We start from the raw sequence: 20,842 nt of genomic DNA on the forward strand, positions 1-20,842 counted from the left end.
TGGAAAAAGGAAGAGCACATACTTAAAATAATAATCAAACATTGGATTTTGCAGTTTTCAAGAGCAGGGTAAGCCTCACAGCAGCACCCAAAGGGAGCAGAGACCTATTCCGAGAGGACCAGGCAGAGCTCCTGGGGCCAGGAGAGGACAATGGGATCCTGAGCATCCCTCATACCTTGTTTCAGAGTTTGTAACTCTGGAAAGTCACTAACCTTTTCTTTTCTGATACTCGTTCAGCAATAATTCAGGTAACTTTTATGCTATACTGGGCAAAAGCCTGACTATTTCAGAAACACAAACTCTGCCGAAGGTTTACTTGGTATTTTATGGGTTGGAACTGGCAATTAACTGCCCAAATTGTACCAAAATAGCAGCAAAAAGGGGGATTGCTGATAAGCATATTTATAATATCTTTATTTTTCAGTGAATTACTCATGCAAGACTATGTGAGCTGAATTTGTTCAAAAACATTTCCATAGAGAGTAGTTTTATGGGCTTTAATGAGGAAACACTAGCAGGCAGCTTGCTAAGCGTCTAAGCTGAATTTCCATTTGTTCGGCCATTTAAAAAGCACACTTGCTCTGAGGCGTCAATTTACTCTCACTACCAACCACCAAAGACCTCCTCTCCCCAGCCTCACCCACTGTATCCAGATACATTTCTTAACTGCAAGATTTTCTTTTTCCAGAAAAGCTCAGATTAATCCAAGATTACCCTTGCTACTAGTCAACACCACCAAAACGAGAACACTGCGATAGTAACAGATGCAGCCTAGCTATAAAAGATAAAATGCACAATATAATCAGCCTTAGGCTATTTTCAGTGATGGGACTGAACTGGAAGAAGATTGAAGAGCTAAGGCCTCCGAGTGAGCTACCACTAGAGCTAGGATTAGGGAAGTTTCCTAACCCCCAGGTTCATATTTGGCCCATGTCATATGACCTCTCAAAGCCACTCCCGACATCCCAGCACACAATTCTTTCTGCATTTTTTATAAGCAGGACAGACCCCTATTAAATCAGACTTTACAAACAGAACCCCCAGGTTCTGAAGAACAGGAATTAGAGGTGAAAAAAGGAAGAGCTGTAACGAGAGAGCTGCGGACCATGAAGAGGTGGCAGCTGGAGCAGCGCAGCACCTTCCACACACTCCCACCTTCCCTGCCGCAGCTCCCAGCCCGTGTCAGAGCCCCTGGCCACCCACCCAGGCCTGCAGGTGTGCGATGACTAAACCACCACAAAGATGCATTCCTACTTGCTTTTTGCTGTTAGCTCAGTAGCTCAATCCAGGGGCTTGGCCACATTACTAACTAAAGGCAAATATTTAGATAACTGATCTAATATGAAACATAAATTCTTATTATTAAGCTAAACACTTAACAGCAAAAAGGGAGCAATAAAGCATTCAGACTAAGCTTAATTTTGCTATGTGTTTTACAGTACTATTGTCTTCTTTTCCTTTGACAAGTCTCTCAAGCGTACATAGCATATAAATTCCAGTAATCTAAAGGGTCATTGCAAAAATCGTAGTACAAACTATCAGAATAAGCGAGAAAAAAACCAGGATGTTGTCTGAGGCAATGAAGGCAGGGAGGGGGGGATGAACAACTTTTCAAGCTGCAGTTAAGTTCCAGAGAGACAGTCTAATTAAAGGAAAATTGGGGAACATTAAGTGTAGGATAAAGGCATGACTTTGGATGACAAAGCAGCAAGAGTAAGCGGTCCTACTTGTTTGCAGCAATAAGCCTCAATCTCTCTTTTGCCTGCCTCAAAAGCTCTTGAAAATACTACTCTATTTTAAAAAGGCTGCCTCAATGTCCAACTGTTTACAGGATTAAGTGTACAAAAATATTCTGGGTACACAAACAAAGTTCTGAGAAATGGCAATCAAGCTAATTTTGTGTAAAAGCTAATGAACTTGCAGGACAGACTGAGAGAAAAAGGGATCACGTTTTCTATTAGATATTTGTCCACATTCTTCTTCAATACTTCTAAAGCACACCTCCACAAATCAGTTGATTTACATGCAGCAGTAAGAAATTAAATTCAAGGTATAAGCTCAAAAACTCATATTCTAAGTAACAACTACTTGCTCAGGAAATTCAGGCTTCATAAAAACCACATTAATTCATCCAGCTGTCAGACGCTTGCTAGAATGACTCAAGCATACAAAAACTAAAGGTTTTGTATTACCATTTTTTAAATCTCACTAAGCCTTACCATAAAGCTCTTAATAGACTTCTCGACATATGTACTACTTCATTATAAGCTTTCTTATTTTCTATTCAACAAGTCAAGTCAGGATACATTCCACTTTTTAATCAAACTTTAGAAGCAAAAAGCGAAAAGCCAAAGTAGCAGGTTGCTAGGAAAATACCATTTGAGAGAGACACAGCCATGGCAACAGCATTTTTTTTAAACAAAAAGATCCCTCCTTTTACTTGTAGCCATCACTGGGGCTTTCAATACATTCCCAGTAGCTGCACCAGCTCCAACACTTACTGTCCTTCACGTGTCAACAGTCTTTTAGGAAGCCAGAGCAATACTCGGTACAAAAGAGTGCTGGCTTTCTGAAAAACTCACACCCTTGCTAATTCCCAGCTCTTCCCTTCCTCATCTCAAGAGCTTTGTTTCCCCACGCCACGACAGTACCATGGCCCAGTTCAACGACATGCTGGTGCCCCCAGCCTGGCAGGGAGCTGTGTGTGGGCAGACTCCCCTCCATCCCCAGAGACACGGAGCATTTCATAAAGCAGCTCCAGTGGGCCTGCCATGCTCTACTTTCTTGCAAATAACAGAGCTTGTTACACAACTACTTAAGCTGATTTGATACAAGCAGCAAACAAGACTACGATCCAAGAAGAAAAGCTTCTTTAGCATGTCATTTAACGTATGTAAAAAAGCAGACTTTTTTTCAGAGTAGACTGAACCTCAGGATCTAATCAGCATTCTGAGCCAGCCAGCCTAAGGGTTATCTTACTTCAACTCTTTTTCCCTCACGTATTAGCAAGCACCCAGCAGGAGCCAACTCAAACTTTGCTGCTAGACACAGCACCTACACTGGAAAACATTCCTTGGCAGGGAAATACTACAAATCATGCATACGCTTCATTGTATAGATGGGCCACACAACCATCTAAGTATTACATTGTTCAGAGTATATGGGTTCGCCTTTTTTTTTTTTGGTTGTTGTTATTGTTTGGAAGCTTTTGTTTAGAGTGTTTTGTTTTGGTTTAGTGTGTGGGTTTTTTCTCCATCACACTACATCATGGTGCAAAACTGCAAACAGAAAGGACATTTTGAATAGTTATTACAGAAAATTACTTGCTTTAAACATGTCTGATAAAGCAGAGAGAAAAAATAATAACAGTTATGAAAAGTTTGATTTTGTTCATCTAAAAATTAATACAGAAAAGTTTTCCTCTTTAATAACTGATTATTTTTTTTCTTAATTGTGAAATCCAGCAAGTCATCAGAGCCAAAAGACCGTCCTTTCAGCCCTCATATTACCAGTGCTATCATCAATAAAGGGAAAACAATACGGGGTTTTTTGCTATTTTCAGTCTTCACTTGGCTTCTCAGTTACTTACTCACTGGACTAGGTAAGAGTCACTCGAATTATTAAGCAAATATTTTCTGAACCTGCAGAAAAAGCTGTGACTGTCAAAAGCGAAGCCCTTCGGGCCAGCCCGGCTGGCTCCCCCACCACAGCCTGCCGCTCCCCGAGGGTCTTAATCTGCTCTCTGTAAGACACCAATAACATGAACTGGCTGAATCTTTCTGTTGTATTTTAAGAGATCAAAGAATTTAGGCCTAAACAGAGCTCATAAAACCAGACAACTAGCACATTTAAAACGGTTATATCCAAGTAACATTGCAAATGCACAATATCTTAACTACTCCCTGCTGCAATGGGCTTGAGTAGTGCCCAAAATTGTGACCTTTACAACAGTAAAAACCTTGGTATGACACAGAGTGTGCTTTAAACATTTAGTAAAATGATTCCCTAGTAATAACCCAGCAATTTGCTGAATCCAGTAGCCCAAAGGCAATGCAGTACTATCACGCAGGCAAAAAACCCCTCTCCCAATATTGGGGTTTGACACCTGCTGAACAGCTTCATGCCGTCGCACAGCGAGGTGGGCAGGAGAGTCTCCACCAACACAAACCCCCTTAACAGAAGCCTCCTATAATCCAACCCACGTGAGACACAGCCGAAGTCTCACCTAATGTGGATACTTTATCTGTAATGAAGTCACCACCCCCCAGCTTCTTCCTGCCCAAGAGCTGTATTTCATCATTGATCAGATATGACTTCCCAGCCCAAAATACCCACTGCTAGTGGTGTCCATTTATTCCCCTACTATTGCATTTGGGAAAGTCACAAAATTCAGTTTAGTGAAACACTAACTAGAGGACTGTTGTGCAAAAAATGAAGATAGCGATGCAGAGAAAGAAAAAAAAAGCAGCAGTGGCAAAAATATATAAAAAAAATTATGCTTCTATTCCACATCAAGATAGGACATCCATAGCAAAGAATAACTTGCTGTTACATTATTTCTTTTCCCAGTAGAGTTCATTAAAATTACCAAAACACAACTTTTATCACAGAGCCAAGGCTATTACATTTAAATTAGACCCAGAAAGTTTCAGAGAAAGCATGCTATTTACAACGTACATAAAAGAGGCTGTCTGCAGCCATACACCACTCTTGTTGGCCTGATGTTTCTGCTCCAGCCAGCTGCCACGAGGGAGATGCTGAGCAGGGCATGTGCTCTCCTAGGGGCAGACGACGCGGGCAGAAAAGAGTGGGGTTTGGTGGCAGCCAGCAGCCGCACTCGCTGGATTTAAGACACTACGTAAGACTTGTTTTGGGGTCAGAACTGAAATTTCAAAGTATGTTCAGACTTGTAATTAGTAAGTAGTTTGACCTTGAAAAGTTATTTCTATTTAACTTATATACGTTACTTCTAGGTACATAGACATATAACAAGCAAGTTACAGGTGAGAAAGCTATTGCTGCCCAAGCGAGGCATCAGGAACAGGGAGAAATGTCTGTACTCTGTGAAAACAGTCACAAGACCATCTGAGGTATTCCTGGATTGCAGCGTGAAGCAAAGGCACAAGCAGTAGTCTACAGTTCAGAAAAAGGGGTAGATTATTGCACACAGACCCAAATAAGCTTTTACGGTTTGTCTCCATGAGGTGACAAGCCCTCCAAAGATGCTAACGGCCACTCACTCCTTGCTTCAGCTGCTGGTGCAGGGACCATGCTTTAACTAAGCCTAAACAGCACAAAGTACTCGCTTTCACAAAAGGCACTTTTCACCTGAATTTCTATTTGCTCCTCCGAGCAATGACCTCCAAGACAGAAGGCACGGTGTGTGCGCCCCTCCGCAGACAGGGACTTGGCACTCCCAGGTAAAGCAGACATTGAAGAGGTGGCAACTTCTGCAGAAGATGTCATAGGAAGGCATAACAGTGCAAGTCTTCATAAGGAAGCTGAACACAACAGCTGTTATTCCAAGGGCTTGTCATCAAGTGTGTATGTGTCTATTTAGTGTAATGCACGTGGGAGTCTCCTCTGCTCAGATGGGCAAAGAAAACATGAGTATACCAGGCAGGCAGGGGGCTGACAAGCAAGCTGCATTTCTAGAATCTTCAAAAAAGGTTGATTATATGTCCTCAGAAGCAGTCTGATTTTTGTTACAAATACATATGCACAAGGATGCACTTCTAGGTCCTGGGATTCTGAAATTATCCTGGAATCAAAATAATCTGCCTGTCAATGCCTAACAAAGGTATCATGAACAGACCAACTTACAGCTGCTCGTTGTCAACAGCATTCAGACACCCTCTAAAGAAAGGGGAGGCAAGCTGATCAGTCAGCAACTACCTATACTGGAAGTGAATTTGTCAAAGTTTTGACTGATTTAATTTCACTGAATGTAAAATAGAAATAGGGAAGTGTTCAGGGTTGTTTGGGTTTTTTTAGTTTGTTGGTTTGGGGGTTTAACCAAAAGAACATTTCTGGTAGGAACTATGCCGAACTTACCCCCAGAAAATGGGTTATTGAAAACCTTCAGATGTAAGAAATCAAAATCAGGTATTTATGGCAAAAGAGTGATCAGTTTGGCATGAAACTTACTCACTGAGGACTACCCTGTGTTGCAGAAGTCAAGGCAGTGGTCACTAGTGGTCCTACCTAGTTTTATGAAAACAGCAAAACACCTCTTAAGCTTCTTTCCTCTAAAACTTCACCTGCGAAAAAGGTTGGTGTTAGCAGCAGCTTGCTCCTCCTCTAGAGAAATAAATTTCCCCTATTTAGTCTTCCAACAGCTCTTCAAGGAACTTACTCTCTTGGTATCAAGACTCAGAGTCATTTGGGGGGTTGACTAGATGATCTTTAAAGGTCCCTTCCAACCCCAATCATTCTATGAGTCTGTGATTTCAAGGTGCAGATGAAACCAGTATTCTGAAGTGAATATTCATGAAAATATCCAAAGTCTTAAAAGAAAGAAGGATTTAGAAAAATGGCAGCACAAATTACTGTGGTCAATACACATCTACATTGCTTCCACATAAATGTGACTATTCAACTCACCAAGATGTGGAAAACAGAGATTCAAGGACTGAAAGTTCTTAAACTCAGTATTTTAAGCACAGATCTGTATGATTTTAATGCCAAGCTGCTGCAAGACATGACGTATACTTAAAGAACCACTGTTAAGCAGCTCACAACATACCTTTTCGGTTCACAAGGACTCAAATATCTGTCAGGTACATTGAACTAGTCGGCAGTCAGACAATACAGATGAGCTTATTAATAAAATGTGCATTTAAGTGACAGATCTGAGCCCTGGTGATCTCATGAGTCACCTTTCACTGCGACATGAGTGCTCAGTGACTTTGTTCCCCTCCATGACACCCCACCGAACACTCCAGCCATGTGAGAATTACAGACTTTGCTCTAATCCGGGGCATGGAAAGAGCTCTTCAGAGCGCTTGGGTTTTCTAAGCAAAGTCCTGTGCCAGGCACAAATCTACCCTGATGTCTCTTGTGCTTCAACATCTGGGAAGTTTAAGCTTTCAGAACAGCTCGTGAGTAGTGCACGAGTTAAGATTATGCTAACTGCTGCTCAACTCCTTTGCCAGCTGTAGAAAGCCACTAAGATTTTTTGGTTGAAAGTGCACTAGCTCCTTCAGAGTGGGCACAAGGGGCACCCCGCAGAGCACAAGCCTCCATCCTCCTCATTCTCCCTCCAGGAGCAAGGGGGAAAGCCGCGCACCCCCTGGCAGCGTCTCCACCTCCCAACCAGGCTCCTCACCTGGAGTCAAGGAGCACAGTGACCTACCACTCCCAACCTCTGCCCCCCCAACTCAGCCTCATCGACACCCCCACCGTCACCTTACCCCCATCCATCTTGGGCCTAAAAATAAATCACCCCCAAAAGATCAAAACACACACACACACACAAACCTCTTAGTCATACTCGTCTGAAGAACTAAACAAGCCTTCTGAATTATTCAGTTTGCTACTTTTTTTAGACTGAAGCAACAGAAAACACGAACTCTCCTTTCGTGAATAAGGTTGGATGGAGACTCACTCTGAAAAGCTGAAAAAGCTCTCCCGTAAGTCCAAAAAGCATAAAAGCCTTTATAAATAAAACCTTGCACCAAATGGGAGATATGCAGGCAGGTGAAAGAGGGGAAAACAGGTTTAATTAGAAAAAGCACACCTTTAAGTGTCCTATTTACAAAATGCTAACTATAAGGAATGATTTTTTTTAGGGGGTTTGTGGGTTTTGTTGGGTTTTTTTGTTTTGGTTTGGGTTTGGTTTGGGTGGGGTTTTTTTTTTGTTTTGTTCGTTTGTTTGTTTTAACTTTGTGCACTAGCAACTTAACTAACAGCAAAAGAGGGTCAGATAACAAAGAGCAAAAATTAAACCTCAGCTGGGGTGGCAGTTAAATGTTTCCACTGTATACATCATATACTCAGAAATACTGTTAAGTGCAGATTACTGTTCCCACAAACATGTCATTTTTCTGTGAATGCTCACAAAAATCAAGCATCTTAAGCCACAAGAGGTACACTGCCACAAACACTAGACATTTACTGGCTAGTTCATACGTGTAGATTTAAGGACCTTCTAAGTCTAACATGGAAATGAGCATCCACCTCATCCATCCCCAGTTCCCTTTTTAATCCTTGAGCATCGTGGGCAGTACTCCTTTTTTCTGCAGTGCCACCCCCCAACAGCAACAAATTCATGTGGCTCATTGAAATAATTTCAATTTTAATGTATTAAGTAAAGCAATTTGACAGGCATGTTTTCAAACATCTGTCCAGGTGGCAAACTATTCCAGTTTAAGTCATTTACCTCTTTCAGAAATAACAGCAGAGCAGTTAATCAGGCACGTGCAGCTATCTGCAGACAGTAACTGTGAACAAGCAGCACAATCCAAGGAGATTCTCACCACAGTACAACTATTGAGAGGTTAGTTTGAGATGTTTATTAGGGTGATTTATTCAACAGTGATACACAGCTTCACATCATACAAAGCATTGGAATCATTAAGAAAAATCAGAAGTGATAACAGACAAGTTTGTAAGCACAAGAAAGTTATAGTAGGTTTTGCAAAGATATAGTGTCATCTCCAAAGACTGGAGAAAAGTATGGATAACATGAAATTTAAACAGAGGAACACATTTGGTAGCTACCTGGCTTTCTGAAAATAAAAACTGAAAAATAAAACACACACTCCTATATATTCATTTACCACACTGAGTTTTCAGCAAGATACACGTACATATTTTCTGGGAGTGACAAAAGATACAACACCCTGCAACGACCCTCCAACATCCCCTACCTCCCCCCCACCAAAGCATACAGCCTCCCAGGACAAGCACCTTACGTTTCTACCCCAGAAAAGAGCAAACGCGTGACATTGCGGAGCTTTTGGTAAGAGTCCTGTACGGAAGAACCACCACAAACACACAGAATCAACCGGCTCTCTTCCTCTATCTACAGTTCACATTCAAATTTGCAAACATTATTATAGTTAAAATAAACAGGGATAAAAATATGGGGGAGAAAAAAAAAGTGGTAGTGCAATGGAATGAATTATTCATGTTAGCAGCTGAGACAGTGACTGAACCCCCGGGGATGCCCCTGTCTGTATTAGCGGTCTTTGCTTTGGTCTGCTCGAGACACTGCTGTGCCTGGTTAGCCCAATGTCACCAAAGTGGGCCAGGCAGACTGCTCCACAATGCCACTGCCTGCCTCGCAAAGCAGCTGACCTAGCAAACTGCTGTTAAGTGCTAGAAACTCCTCTCCAGCCAATACCTTAAAGCATTATTGCATTTCAGTGTAATAAAGGATCTGTGGAGGGGGAAGAAAGTCTGATTTTCAGTTAATCTGAAACCTTCTATTATTCAGTCTAAGAACTTCTCTCTGCAATTTATTATTTATTCTCTACTTCTAGGGCACAAACAGTTAAGCCCGTTTAAGGCAAAAAGGTGAGAAAGAACGACTTGTGGAACCAAGTTATAATGCCTCCAAACTAGCTGTGATGCTGCCTGGCTCCAAAATCAACAGCATCTAAAAGGAAAAAAAAAATAGCTACAAAGAGGTCTTGAAAAACAAGGCCAAGCACACAATCTTCTTTTTTGGCAATGGACACCAAGAGGAAAGCACTTCCCAACAAGAAGAACCGAACACCTTTCCCTGCCTCACCCACCGCTGGCTGCTGTCTCACCTCTCAGGGTGACTGAGCAGCAGACCCGGTGTGCAAAGTGCGGCTGGAGGATGCCGGGCAGCCTGCAGAGCTGCACGAGCAGAGCCCCCCACACCCCAAAGGGCATTCGTGAGCCTTTGGAGACTTGTCAGAGGTGGAGGCTGAGATGCACCACTTGTGCGGCATTATTTCCAGTAAAACCAGAAAGACAGAGGGCAATCTGTGACAGCTATACTTGCCAGTGGATCCTGAGTCCAAATTACCATTGTTGCCCTAGTCCATGGGGAAACGCTTATTTTTGTGCCTCAGTCAGGACCTGGTCTCCAAGGCTGCTGGCCTTAAGCAACTGCAGGGTGGCTCTGCCAGGTCGGCACATTGGACCGGCAAGGGGAGAGCCCAGCTCTGGCAGCTGAGAGCTGGTAGGCAACGGGGTTTTCTCAGAAGTGACAAGCTGTCTTCCTCAGAGAAGCCAATGGTGTTGCTTCTTCAGAAATTGGCACCACAAGGATGTCAGCTACTAATGCAGTTTTGAATGGTAGGTAAAGCAATAAATTGCTACCAAATTAGAGAACAAAAGCCTTGAGTCCTGATGCATATCACTGCACAGGCTGATGACACACAATTCATTGCAGCAACTCTGGCCACTGTCACCCTGGGTGGGGAGCATGTGAGGTCTCAGGTTAAAAAATACATAAATAAAATGATCAAGACTGGATGGGTCACTATTTGAGGGAGACCTTCAAAGAAAACCTTCCGGTAGCATTAACAGTAGTATTCACTCAACGTGCAACACTCTTCCAGTGAATTATTAGTAGACCAATATCATAATGTAGCCATGGGTACTAGCAGGGTACAAGGAATATTCAGGCGCAAGCTACTCTCTTCACAACAAGAAAATACCATTTTTAGGCAAGTGAAGGTCTTAGTATGCTAGCTTTTGGCAATTTGGATAATCACGTCCTACCTCTAGCCTGGATTCAGATTCAAATATATCCTGTACTTTTATCAGGTGGTGTAGGCAAAGCACCTTTAGCTACACAGCACAACTATCCTCAAACAAAATGTTCACTCATCTACAAAAGTGCAGGCTAAGCTTGTCTTATCTAAAATACTAAGTAGTCTCTCTACATTATTTCCTTCTTCTGCACTTTGTTTTATGTGTTGAATGATAGTAACTAATACTTTTGTGTTCAGAAAGTTTTGCACCTTTATGGAGACAGCAGGAATTGCAACAGACTTGCTGACCTCTTGTAGTTCTGTTCAGGGTTAAAACAGGCCCATTCCTTTTGGTGTTGCTGGAAACCTGCATAGTTATTTCAGTATATATTTAACAATTTAGTCCTACAACTCTTGTTTCTCTCAGTTTTTGAAAGGACAGATTGTTTCTCATGGCAGGTAAAATTTCATCCAAGGCTGTCATTACAAAAAACCAAAAGCTAGAGGTAGGAAGTTAAAGAGAGGCAATTTTCCTTCTTTCTTACAAGGCTCACAGGAAGCAGTATGACAGCAAAGCAGCTTCCTGTGGCAGGAATTTGGGGTTGATCATTTTCCTTTACACTCCCAGTTGATGGCAAGTGCATAATCCACCTCTCACAAGCCAGAGACAATCTGCTTGCAGCTCAGGAAATGTGTTTTGGGTTTTTTTTCTAATCTGTTTCTCAAGTCTCTATAGTAAGTGCTGTGATGTGAAAACACCTGTTTTGAAGAAGACAACATTACCAAAGATAAAAACCTCACATGAGAAGGTTTCAAAGCAGCAAGGGTAAAGGCAGGTTAAACTCAGCATTATTCTAAAAGGCTGCGGTGAGTATGGGAAGAAGGGGAAGGAGCTGCAGTCATGGTGGACCCATCCGCTATGAAAGCACAACTTTAGTATCAAACCTTCCATTATTAAGCATCCATGAAAAAGGATATAAATTAAATTTAAAGTGGTTGAACTAAAAATGGAGCTGTAGTTGTGATTTAAAAAACAGTGGGAGTGCTGAAATAGTGCAGTTAAAAACCATCATGCACATTTGTGCTTACACAAAGAAAGGAAGGTTTCAACAAGCACTGCAGAGCAGAGAGGGAGGAGGAGGAGGGCTGATCGGCCGACAGCACAGCTACCCTTTTGGCTTCTTCTACACGTAAAGTCCAAGGATGTAAAGCAAGAGCTCTGTAAAATGCTGAAGATTTTAGAAGTGTAATGGCAGGTAGAAAAGTACACTGGTCTTGTATCAGTGGCAGCCCCAGTGTTAGGAGACAGTCTAGGCTTCTAGGAGGAGAAAATAGAAGAGAGGAAAAGAAGTAGGAGAGGGAAACGGGATGGGGAAAGGGGCAAAAAAGCGCAAGTCATTAGTAAACATGAACATTCAGGTAGCATACTGCACAACAAGCAATATTTCATTTAGTGCAGCCAGGAGATTTGCCAAAAGCCAGATTAGAGACATGAGGAATTTTACTTTTAGAAGTGTCTGAAAATATATCGCTAGTCATGCTATGGCACGACATTGTGCTACAGGCAAAAGTTAGCTGTGATAAATCAAGATTAGCGACAAACAGCTATCAAGAGAGCAGCAGCTCAGGATGCTGCTTAACAGCACAATTTGCACTGAAAACAGTGACAAAGTATTTCTGCAACCCAATCTCAGATGACAGAACGAGAAGCAGGCTGGTTGGAGAGAAAGTCCAGCTAGGGAAAGTATGAACACTGAGTAGCGATACTTCCCTAGGCTACTTCTCATCTGCCTGCAAGATAATGAAAAGAATCTTGGAACAAGAGGTACCCAGATTAAACCATATGATCATCCTTGATGGATTTTGTTCCAGAAATTTGTCTTTTTTATAAATATATAATTCCTTTGAACTCTAGGCAAATATCCTGCAATAAGGAGTTGCAAATGTTGCACTGTTTGAAAATTACGCTTTTAAAAAAAAAAAAAACCCTGATGTTAGACTTTCACTAAGTACTCCCTAACCTTTGCATTGTGCAAGTTAGCAGTTAGTTCCCCAACTCAGCACCTGCATGCCATCAGTGACGATAAACCATGAATGATCCCCCCCGGAATTGCATCAGATGTGCCCAGCTCCCTGCCCAGCACGGCCCCCCGCTGCTCCGCCATTTGTCCTTATTAGGAAGAACAAAACCAACAGAGTGCGGTTCAGCCTGTGTGCCGAGCACCCCAGGCAGAGCTCCTGTCTGCAGCTCTCAAGTTCCCAAAAAAACAGAAACCCACAAACCAAATAAGCAATTGTCACATCAGGCTCAGCACTGCCAGGAACTGAGCCCTTCAGAGAGGCTGCCAGCCTCTCCCTTCTAGGGAAAGCAGGCAGGCACAGAGGGTTCGCAGCCTCACCGCTGCAGGTGTGAACCCCCAAGGAAACAGCCAACATCATTCAACCATTCACTTTTTTCCCTTCAGGCTCTGAAATACCGTATCACCCCTGCATCAACGGTTTAAATACATCACTGTTACAACGAAAATAATTCAACAGTTAATATATAGGGGTTTGCCCCGAGTTACATTAGTTTTGGACTTAGGCCAGCTACTACATTAACGGTATTTTGGAGCAGGGCACCCAGTCAGGAGGCAGCACCGGCTGCCAAACAAGCACCAAGATTTCAGCCCTAATTCTAGCCTCTGCGTACACATACGCCAGCTCTCTGTAGATAATGCTGTGTGTCATAAAACAATAACAAGTCATCACCCTGTTTTATTTGATAGGTGAAAAAAACATGTAGCAATGCTTCCTGTGATCTAGACCAGAGATAAGCAGACATTTGTATTTTCAAACAGCTTAACGACATCTTTCCCCAATACTTTCCTTGAAGTCGGTTTCAGAATCCAATTCAAACACAGCTCTGCTTTTACAAGCTCTCTCTGTAGCTCTTAACACTGCGTTTTGTAGTAAAAATCTGGTTTCCTCTAGTATCACCTTCCTTAGCTCTCTCAGCGACTCCATTCCCCACCTCTGCACTGGGCCCACATTGCACATCCATAAGAATCATTTCAGCTTTAAAGAGACAGATTAGGGAACACGTCCAGCTGAAAACAAGCAAGCCAGCCAAAACTTGAAGGTGGCTTTGGGCCAGGAACTAAAAGCTTTAGGCAGCACCACCTATTAAATGTAGAACCAGGCACTACTGAAGTCTGTCACCTGGTCTGGAACAACTCGCCTGCATTTCTGCAGAGCATCAACTGCTCCTCAATCTGGAAAAAAAACTCCCCTGTCTGATCAGAAGTCAGCATTTCTCCCTTGCTCTCAAATGTATAAGCACGGATATTTCAAGCATTCCATAGAGAAGGGGGTAGGGAGAAAGAGTGTGTGAAGTAGTGGTGTTGTATAAATCTTCTGTTATTCTAGAAAACCTAATTAACTTGATGCCCATGACTCCTTATCCTTTGACATGTTGTTTCTACCACTTTGATGTCACTTTTAGACAACCTTTAACAAGAAAAAAAAATACCCAACTCTGCCCACAAAGATGGAACATATTAATAAATTAAAAAGCTTCAGACACATAAAAGTATCTTTGATCAAAGTTGCTAGCATTCAGTGTGTGAAGAGTTAAACCTCCAGAAAGCTTCTATTAAGTAAATAACAAGACACTTTTTAAACACAGCTCCTAAGTTCAATAAAAAAATCCCAACACACTTAGTCATACCTGGTGTATCATAAATCTGATTTTATTTCTATCTGGTTTTAGTCATACGTATTAAAAAGAGAGGAATTATCCTTAGGAAGGTTCAGAAGTGTTCTTAATTTCAGTTTTATATTAAATTATAGAAGATGCACAGCTTCCTTTTGACCAGGTTTACAATGGCAAATTAAGTACAAAGATCAATTTTAAATTCCCATCCTCAATAAGGACATGAAAGTTGCTCACACTCTGAATAGAATGATAGCAAAGAAGTGTTTTAATTCATCTCCATCTCGACTCCCATACATTCATCATCATCTCCTGGATTATTTTTTTTTTCTTGGGGCCACACCTATGGACTAGCAGGGATGCTAATGCTGGGACCTTCCAAACAATGTTAGCAATGATCTGTCCTGCTAAAGCTGGGCTAGAGATAGTGAAAAGTGAGACCAAATAAACGGCTCTTACCAATGCCAGGATGACAATCAACTTCGGAATATTTTATCTTCAAGAAAACAGAGGCACTATGGGATGGCCTGTCAAAAATCCACACCCTCCTTACCACAAAAGGAAACAATCTACTGGTTCAAGCACACGGTCGCAGAGTTGGTACTGCTTATCCTAAACAGTTCAGTTGGAATTTGGTAGGAAACCCAATTCACAGTAAAGGAAGTCTCATAAAATGGAACCAGTGTTTGTCACTAAACGTAACTGCTAAAAGACAGCTAACCTCAGCATATCAGCATATGTTGGGCTGATTGGAAAGATCAATTATTTTCCAGATTCCAAACAGGTTTGAAATATCAGTCCATATGAGCCATGACAAGTTTCTTGCAGACAAAGCTATCCTAATGCATTATGAAAAGAGGTTCAGAGGACCTCAATTTCATCTTTGACATTACTAAAGCAAGTATTAGGAGATGTTTACAGAATCGCAGTTTGAGGTGGAAGGAGAAGCTGCAGAATAAACAGCTGCTACTGAATTTACACTGCTTTAAGTATAAAAAACTGCATCAAGGGATGATGCACTCTGAAGAAACATCACTGTCAGCCTCATGGGGAACAGAAGTCATACTCACGCGTTAGGGTACGGTTCAGCTGTGAATACTACAGTCACTGCAAAGCCATTTAGGTACCGGTACCCTAGATGCTGCCTTCCCAACAGTGACCATGGAGAAAGCATACGTCTTCAGAATGAGGCCATATGCAATTAAGCAATTTCAAACCCAAAAGAGAATGAAGTCCTATTTTGTTTCAAATTCTTTGCGAAGTTCACCAAAACCAGAAACAACCCTCTATGAAGAAATAAGACTCAAAAAGACGACATGTTTGGTCACAATGAAGTTTTACTGCTCCAACAGCAAATAAAGAAGTTGACGTGTTTCCTTCAGACATTAAGCACGTACCTGTGCGGTGATCTTCTATTCCATGGTCACCATTTTCTAGAACTGTCGGCCCAGTAGCTGAAGTATCTGCAAGAAATCAAGAGAAATCTTAGCACTGGATGAAGTTAATCTTAATCCAAAACTTAAACGCAATATTGTAAGGATAACACTGTAATGTCATCAAATACAGAAAAGGGTTATTTTCCCCAAAAATTATTTTTGAAATATTAAGGCAGTCATGTGGCACCAAGTCAGTGTAACTTAAAACCCAAAAGGAAGAGGTCTTCAATCACAGAAAATCTAGTCCCATGAAGGAGACTCAAGACATAACAACTAGAATCTGCTTTATCTATTTATACCATCACTTCAACCTAAGCTTTCCTAAAGGCCAGCACTAGACCACTGTGACTCTGGATTTCCTTCAAGCAAATAATGCTTAGCGAAGATGATAAACTTTGATGGGCTTGGTGGATGTGAGGCAAGAGCAGCTGATGCTGTTGACCTTGACCCTAATAAGGCTTTTAACACCATCTCCCATAACATCCTCATAGACAAACTGACAAAGCATGGGTCAGACAACTGCACAGTGAGGTGGCTGGAAAACTGGCCAAACAGCCAGGTTCAGAGGGTCATGGTCACTAGCACAAAGTCCAGCTGGAGGCCAGTCACTAGCGGTGTCCCCCAGCAATTGACACTGGGGCCAGTACTGTTTAGCATCTTCATTAATGGCCTGAACAATGGAGCAGAACACAGCCTCAGCAAGTTTGCAGATGATACAAAACTGGGAGGAGTGGTTGATATACTGGAGGCTTGTGATGCCATCCAGAGGGGCTTGGACAGGCTGGAGAGATGAATGGAGAAGAATCTCACGAAGTTCAACAAGGGGAAATGCAACATCCTGCACCATGGCAGGAATAAGCCCAGGAACCAGTATACACTGGGGGTCAACTTGCTGGAAGTCAGGAAAAGCCCTCGGGATCCTGGTGGCCACCAACTTGAACACGAACCAGCAATGTGCCCTTGCAGCACAGAAAATCAACAGCATCCTGGCTACATTCGGCAGAGCACTGCCAGCAGGTGGTGATGGGGGTGTGATTCTTTCACCCTCTCCAGCAGTGCTGAGACATGTGGACTGCAGAGGCCAGTGTTGGGCTCCCCAGTACAAGAGAGATGGAGCTACTGGAGAGAGGCTGGTGAAAGGCCATGGACAGGATTAAGGGACTGGAGTGTGTCTCATGATGAAAGGCTGAGAGAGCTGGGACGGCTCACCCCGAGAAGATTTGGGGAGGGATGTGTACAAGCCCCTGGAGGCTGCAAAGAAGCCTGAGGCACGCTCTTGTTCTACCTCCGGACTGCATTGACAAGAGATAACAGGTACTAATTCCCCAGAATTGTCATGACTGAAGTGAAGCAGTATTTGCAAAGTTTCTTGCAGACAAAGCTATCCTAATACTATTAGAAAAAAGGATCTGAAGACCTCAGTTTCAGCTTTGATAGCACATTGCTAAAGCAGATATCGGGGAGAGATTTAGAGAAGGGTAGTTCAGGTGAAAGACCACCAATTAAAAAAAAAAGCACATAAGATACTTACCACCAGGAGATTTAGTCTATCTTGGTATGACATTGTCAGATACAATTGTAACAGGCACCAGGATTTACACACTGAACTTGGAAAACACCGCAGCAATACAAGACCTGGTGATAGCTGAGGCAACGTGGACTCACAGAACCGAGTTCTAAACTTGGCTTTGCCGCCTGCTCAGCGGGCCACCTTAGAAAAGCCACTCTGCTAACAGGTAGCCATGTCCAAGTGCATGATGTTTTTGAAAATGCTGCTTGGAAACCATCTTTGGGAATAATTAAGGAATTTAATTAACATCATGTACTTGTTTTTAAAAGCACTTGTTCTAGTACTCAAACAGTTCTTCCTAATTATCAACATATGCTAGTGAAATTCTGTATTCACCCCCTAATCTCTCCACTGAGCTGCTGAGGGTCAATAACTATAATTGCTTAGGGAAAGTGCTTGAGGAATGAATATTACAAGGTGAGTATTACAGGGCCATTTACCTAAATTGAAGGTATCACCCTTGCACCAAGCCTTAAAATATTTTCTAATACCTTAAATAAATTCTGCTTAATTTCTAAGAATTTATCCCATTTTCCAGTTGTGAAATAGCAAAGACAGGTCATTGCAATAATACTGAGTAGTATTAGTTAAGCTTAAGAAGCAGGGCAAGCTCTAACAGCAGTTCAGCTCCTTTGCCCATCAGTTCTGCTTACTGTGAAGAAACACTCAGGGCAATGGCCTAAACAATTCTGTAAATAAATAAAATAAAATCACTCCCAAAAAGACACATATTCAGTTACCTGGAGTTGCTGCTGTCCCTTCCCTGAGCTGAAGCAGTTTTAAAACAAAGCAACATTACCGGTGTACTTTAGACACAGCACTTTAGGGCTTAATCCAACCCCCAGTAAAGCAAAAGGAAAGCTTCCAGTTACTTCAATGGCTCATCCTGGTGTTTTACAAAAATTCAACATGAACTTGCCAGACAGCTTATAGAAAAACATACACCTACATCCTCCTAAAAGTAGCTGAAAAATAGTACAGGAATCCCTGGACCTGTTTCTTAGCAGTTAAACACACCAGCTCCTCCTGCTGTCAGTTTTTACAAGGTCTGGTATTTACTGTAAGGGTAGAACTGTCTTAACTACTAACTGGGGGAACTACTGCCAGCCACTGAACGTACTCATCAGTTCAGGCAAGGAGAAATCAGGGTCATGGGATGGTTTATACAACACTGCTTCAACAGTCACCAGAAGGCATGCTGGTCTTACAACGAGATCTCTGAGGAATTACGTAGAGGAGCTACACAGGTCCCTCTGAACTTTCCAGTTAACAGCAAGGAAGCTTTGCCCAAGTGCAAGAGCTACAAGTTTTCTTAAGTCCTGCTCAAGTGGGCATCATAACACTGGTTTAATGAAGGTAGGTGACAATATCACTGTAACAGGGGCTGTGCAAGTTTTCTCTAGTCTTCACTTACGCTGATTGTCTCAAAAAGTATCTCTTGGTAGTGGGGAAAATAAACAGCAACTGCCACTACCATGACACACAAACTCATTCCCATCTCTTCAGTATTTAAACCATAATCGAAAATTTGAGTGCAAATTCTGTTTTAAATTTGACAAAATAATCACATATTGCTTTCAGTTTAATTCAAACCTGATGATTAGACCTGGCACAGACAATACAGCTCTTGAAACATTTCATAGTCTGGTCCTGATGCCATGAACATTATTCATGCATTAAAAACAGGACTCATCTTGATCACAAATATGGCTAAACACCACAAATTTGGTCTGCAACTCTGTGGGCATACTTTAAGCACTTGCTTCAGGTTGCAAAAATTATTCATCTGTAAGACTGGTCTGGCAGCACTTGGAAGGACCAGTCTGTGTGTACCTGAGGTAAGCTTAGCACTGCATATAGTCCACTCAACAGTGCTTCTGGCAATTCAGTGCATTTCAGCTATTCAGAAAATAAACACTTCATCTGTAGAAAAGTTTCATTTAGAGATTGATCTCCTAGGCAGCAAGTGATCTGAGCCAACTGTCTTCTATGAAAAAGAACCCCACCCTCTCCTACACCAAGGGCTCTGCAAACTTAAAATGAAACAAACAAAAAAAACCCTACCAAATTATTAGTCAGGTCTACCAAACACTATGGTAGATGAAAACATGGACAGCTCAAAGCCAGCAGTGTTTCTGGCTTAACCATAGAGTTGACAGGGCTCTCGATCTGCAGCTTCTGGACCTTAAAGCACAAGTACATTCCTCCAGAAAAGCTTGAGAAGCTTCACCTTATTCAGTCCCCTGTATTCACTCACTTGGCAGGTGCGTATGCGTGTGTGCATGTGTGTAAATAAGACATATGTATTGAAAATCCTACATTTGCTTCAACAGCACAGGAATTAGTGTAAAAGAATAGGTTAAAGCCATTGTAGCATTCCTCTCCCTCGCCATGCTGAGCAGTAACCGCAGTAGCTGCTCTTCTCTGCGCACATCCCACTAGCTGCAGCTGCCTGCTTCTCTGCCATCAAAACCACGATGGTGGGAAGCGATCTCAAAAGCTCCAGCACTGCTGAGGAACCTGCAAGCATGTCTGATACAGTCAACACCTTTTAACTTTCTGAAAAAGCTCTTCAAACACACAGGGATAAGCAGGACACCATTGCATATGCAGGGTCTCTCCAAATCAGACACTTAGCCAGGTGAAATCTAAAGATTTTAGGCTCAACAGTGGGTCCCCAAATGAGCAGAATAATCAGAAATGCCAGGTCTTTCCTTCCGTACTTCTTGGGAAGGCACAAACAAAAAGCAGGTAAAATAGCTTCCTTTATCATTGTTGCTTTTTTGGAAGACAAGCTTCCAGAAACTCAGGTCAAATCTAACAACTCCACCTAGCACTAGTAGTTTTCATTTTTATGCCTCTGAAGGTCAGCTCCTTTGGAGCAAATCAAACATGTTTTAGTTAGCTAGAGTGCAAGTGGGAAAGCACCCAGCAATCTTCTCAAGGCCAGGTCTCCTCCCCTCATATTCTAAATTGTATAAAAACAAAAACATGTCAAGATGTTGTAACTACATAATCCTCATCAGAATCACAAGATAGTATTTGCATCTGGCCAGGGGATCAAAGGATTGTTTTTATATAAACAAATTTAAGGCAGCATTTGCTAAACCGATAATCTCAAGCAAATGGACAGTGTCAATATAAAAAACCCTAATCTCCAGCAGTGACTTGGCATAGTGCACATGGAAGCATAAACACAACGGAGCACATTGCCACCATCACATCTGCAGCTGCTCTGCAGTACACGTATCTGCGGGATGCCAGAGGGCAAAAAAGAAAAAAGTGCTCTTGGCTGGCCAGGGTGGGGTGGACAGGTTGTGGACAAGAGTCACTTTGCATGTTTTATCATCCTATCGCACATTTGCGTGCACAGACTTTGTCAAACACAACTTTGTGAGAGAGCTTAAGCAAAAAAACACAAGTGGGAACAGAAATGCTAATAGTGTCATACAGTCAAAACTAGCTGGTA

General features: G+C 42.2%; 1 protein-coding gene across 13 annotated transcripts in view; it reads right to left on the minus strand.

Moving 5' to 3' along the window:
• The window catches only part of MAP4 (microtubule associated protein 4), a 170,785-nt gene that overhangs the window by 88,609 nt on the left and 61,334 nt on the right, over window positions 1–20,842 (minus strand). For all 13 annotated transcript variants that reach the window (XM_055803557.1, XM_055803551.1, XM_055803558.1 and 10 more), the window contains one exon: window positions 15,765–15,830. In XM_055803557.1, coding sequence (XP_055659532.1) covers window positions 15,765–15,830 — 66 coding nt within the window. The remainder of the gene's footprint in view (window positions 1–15,764; window positions 15,831–20,842) is intronic.

Source organism: Falco peregrinus, chromosome 5 (genome assembly GCF_023634155.1).
Source record: "Falco peregrinus isolate bFalPer1 chromosome 5, bFalPer1.pri, whole genome shotgun sequence".
NCBI lineage: Eukaryota > Metazoa > Chordata > Aves > Falconiformes > Falconidae > Falco > Falco peregrinus.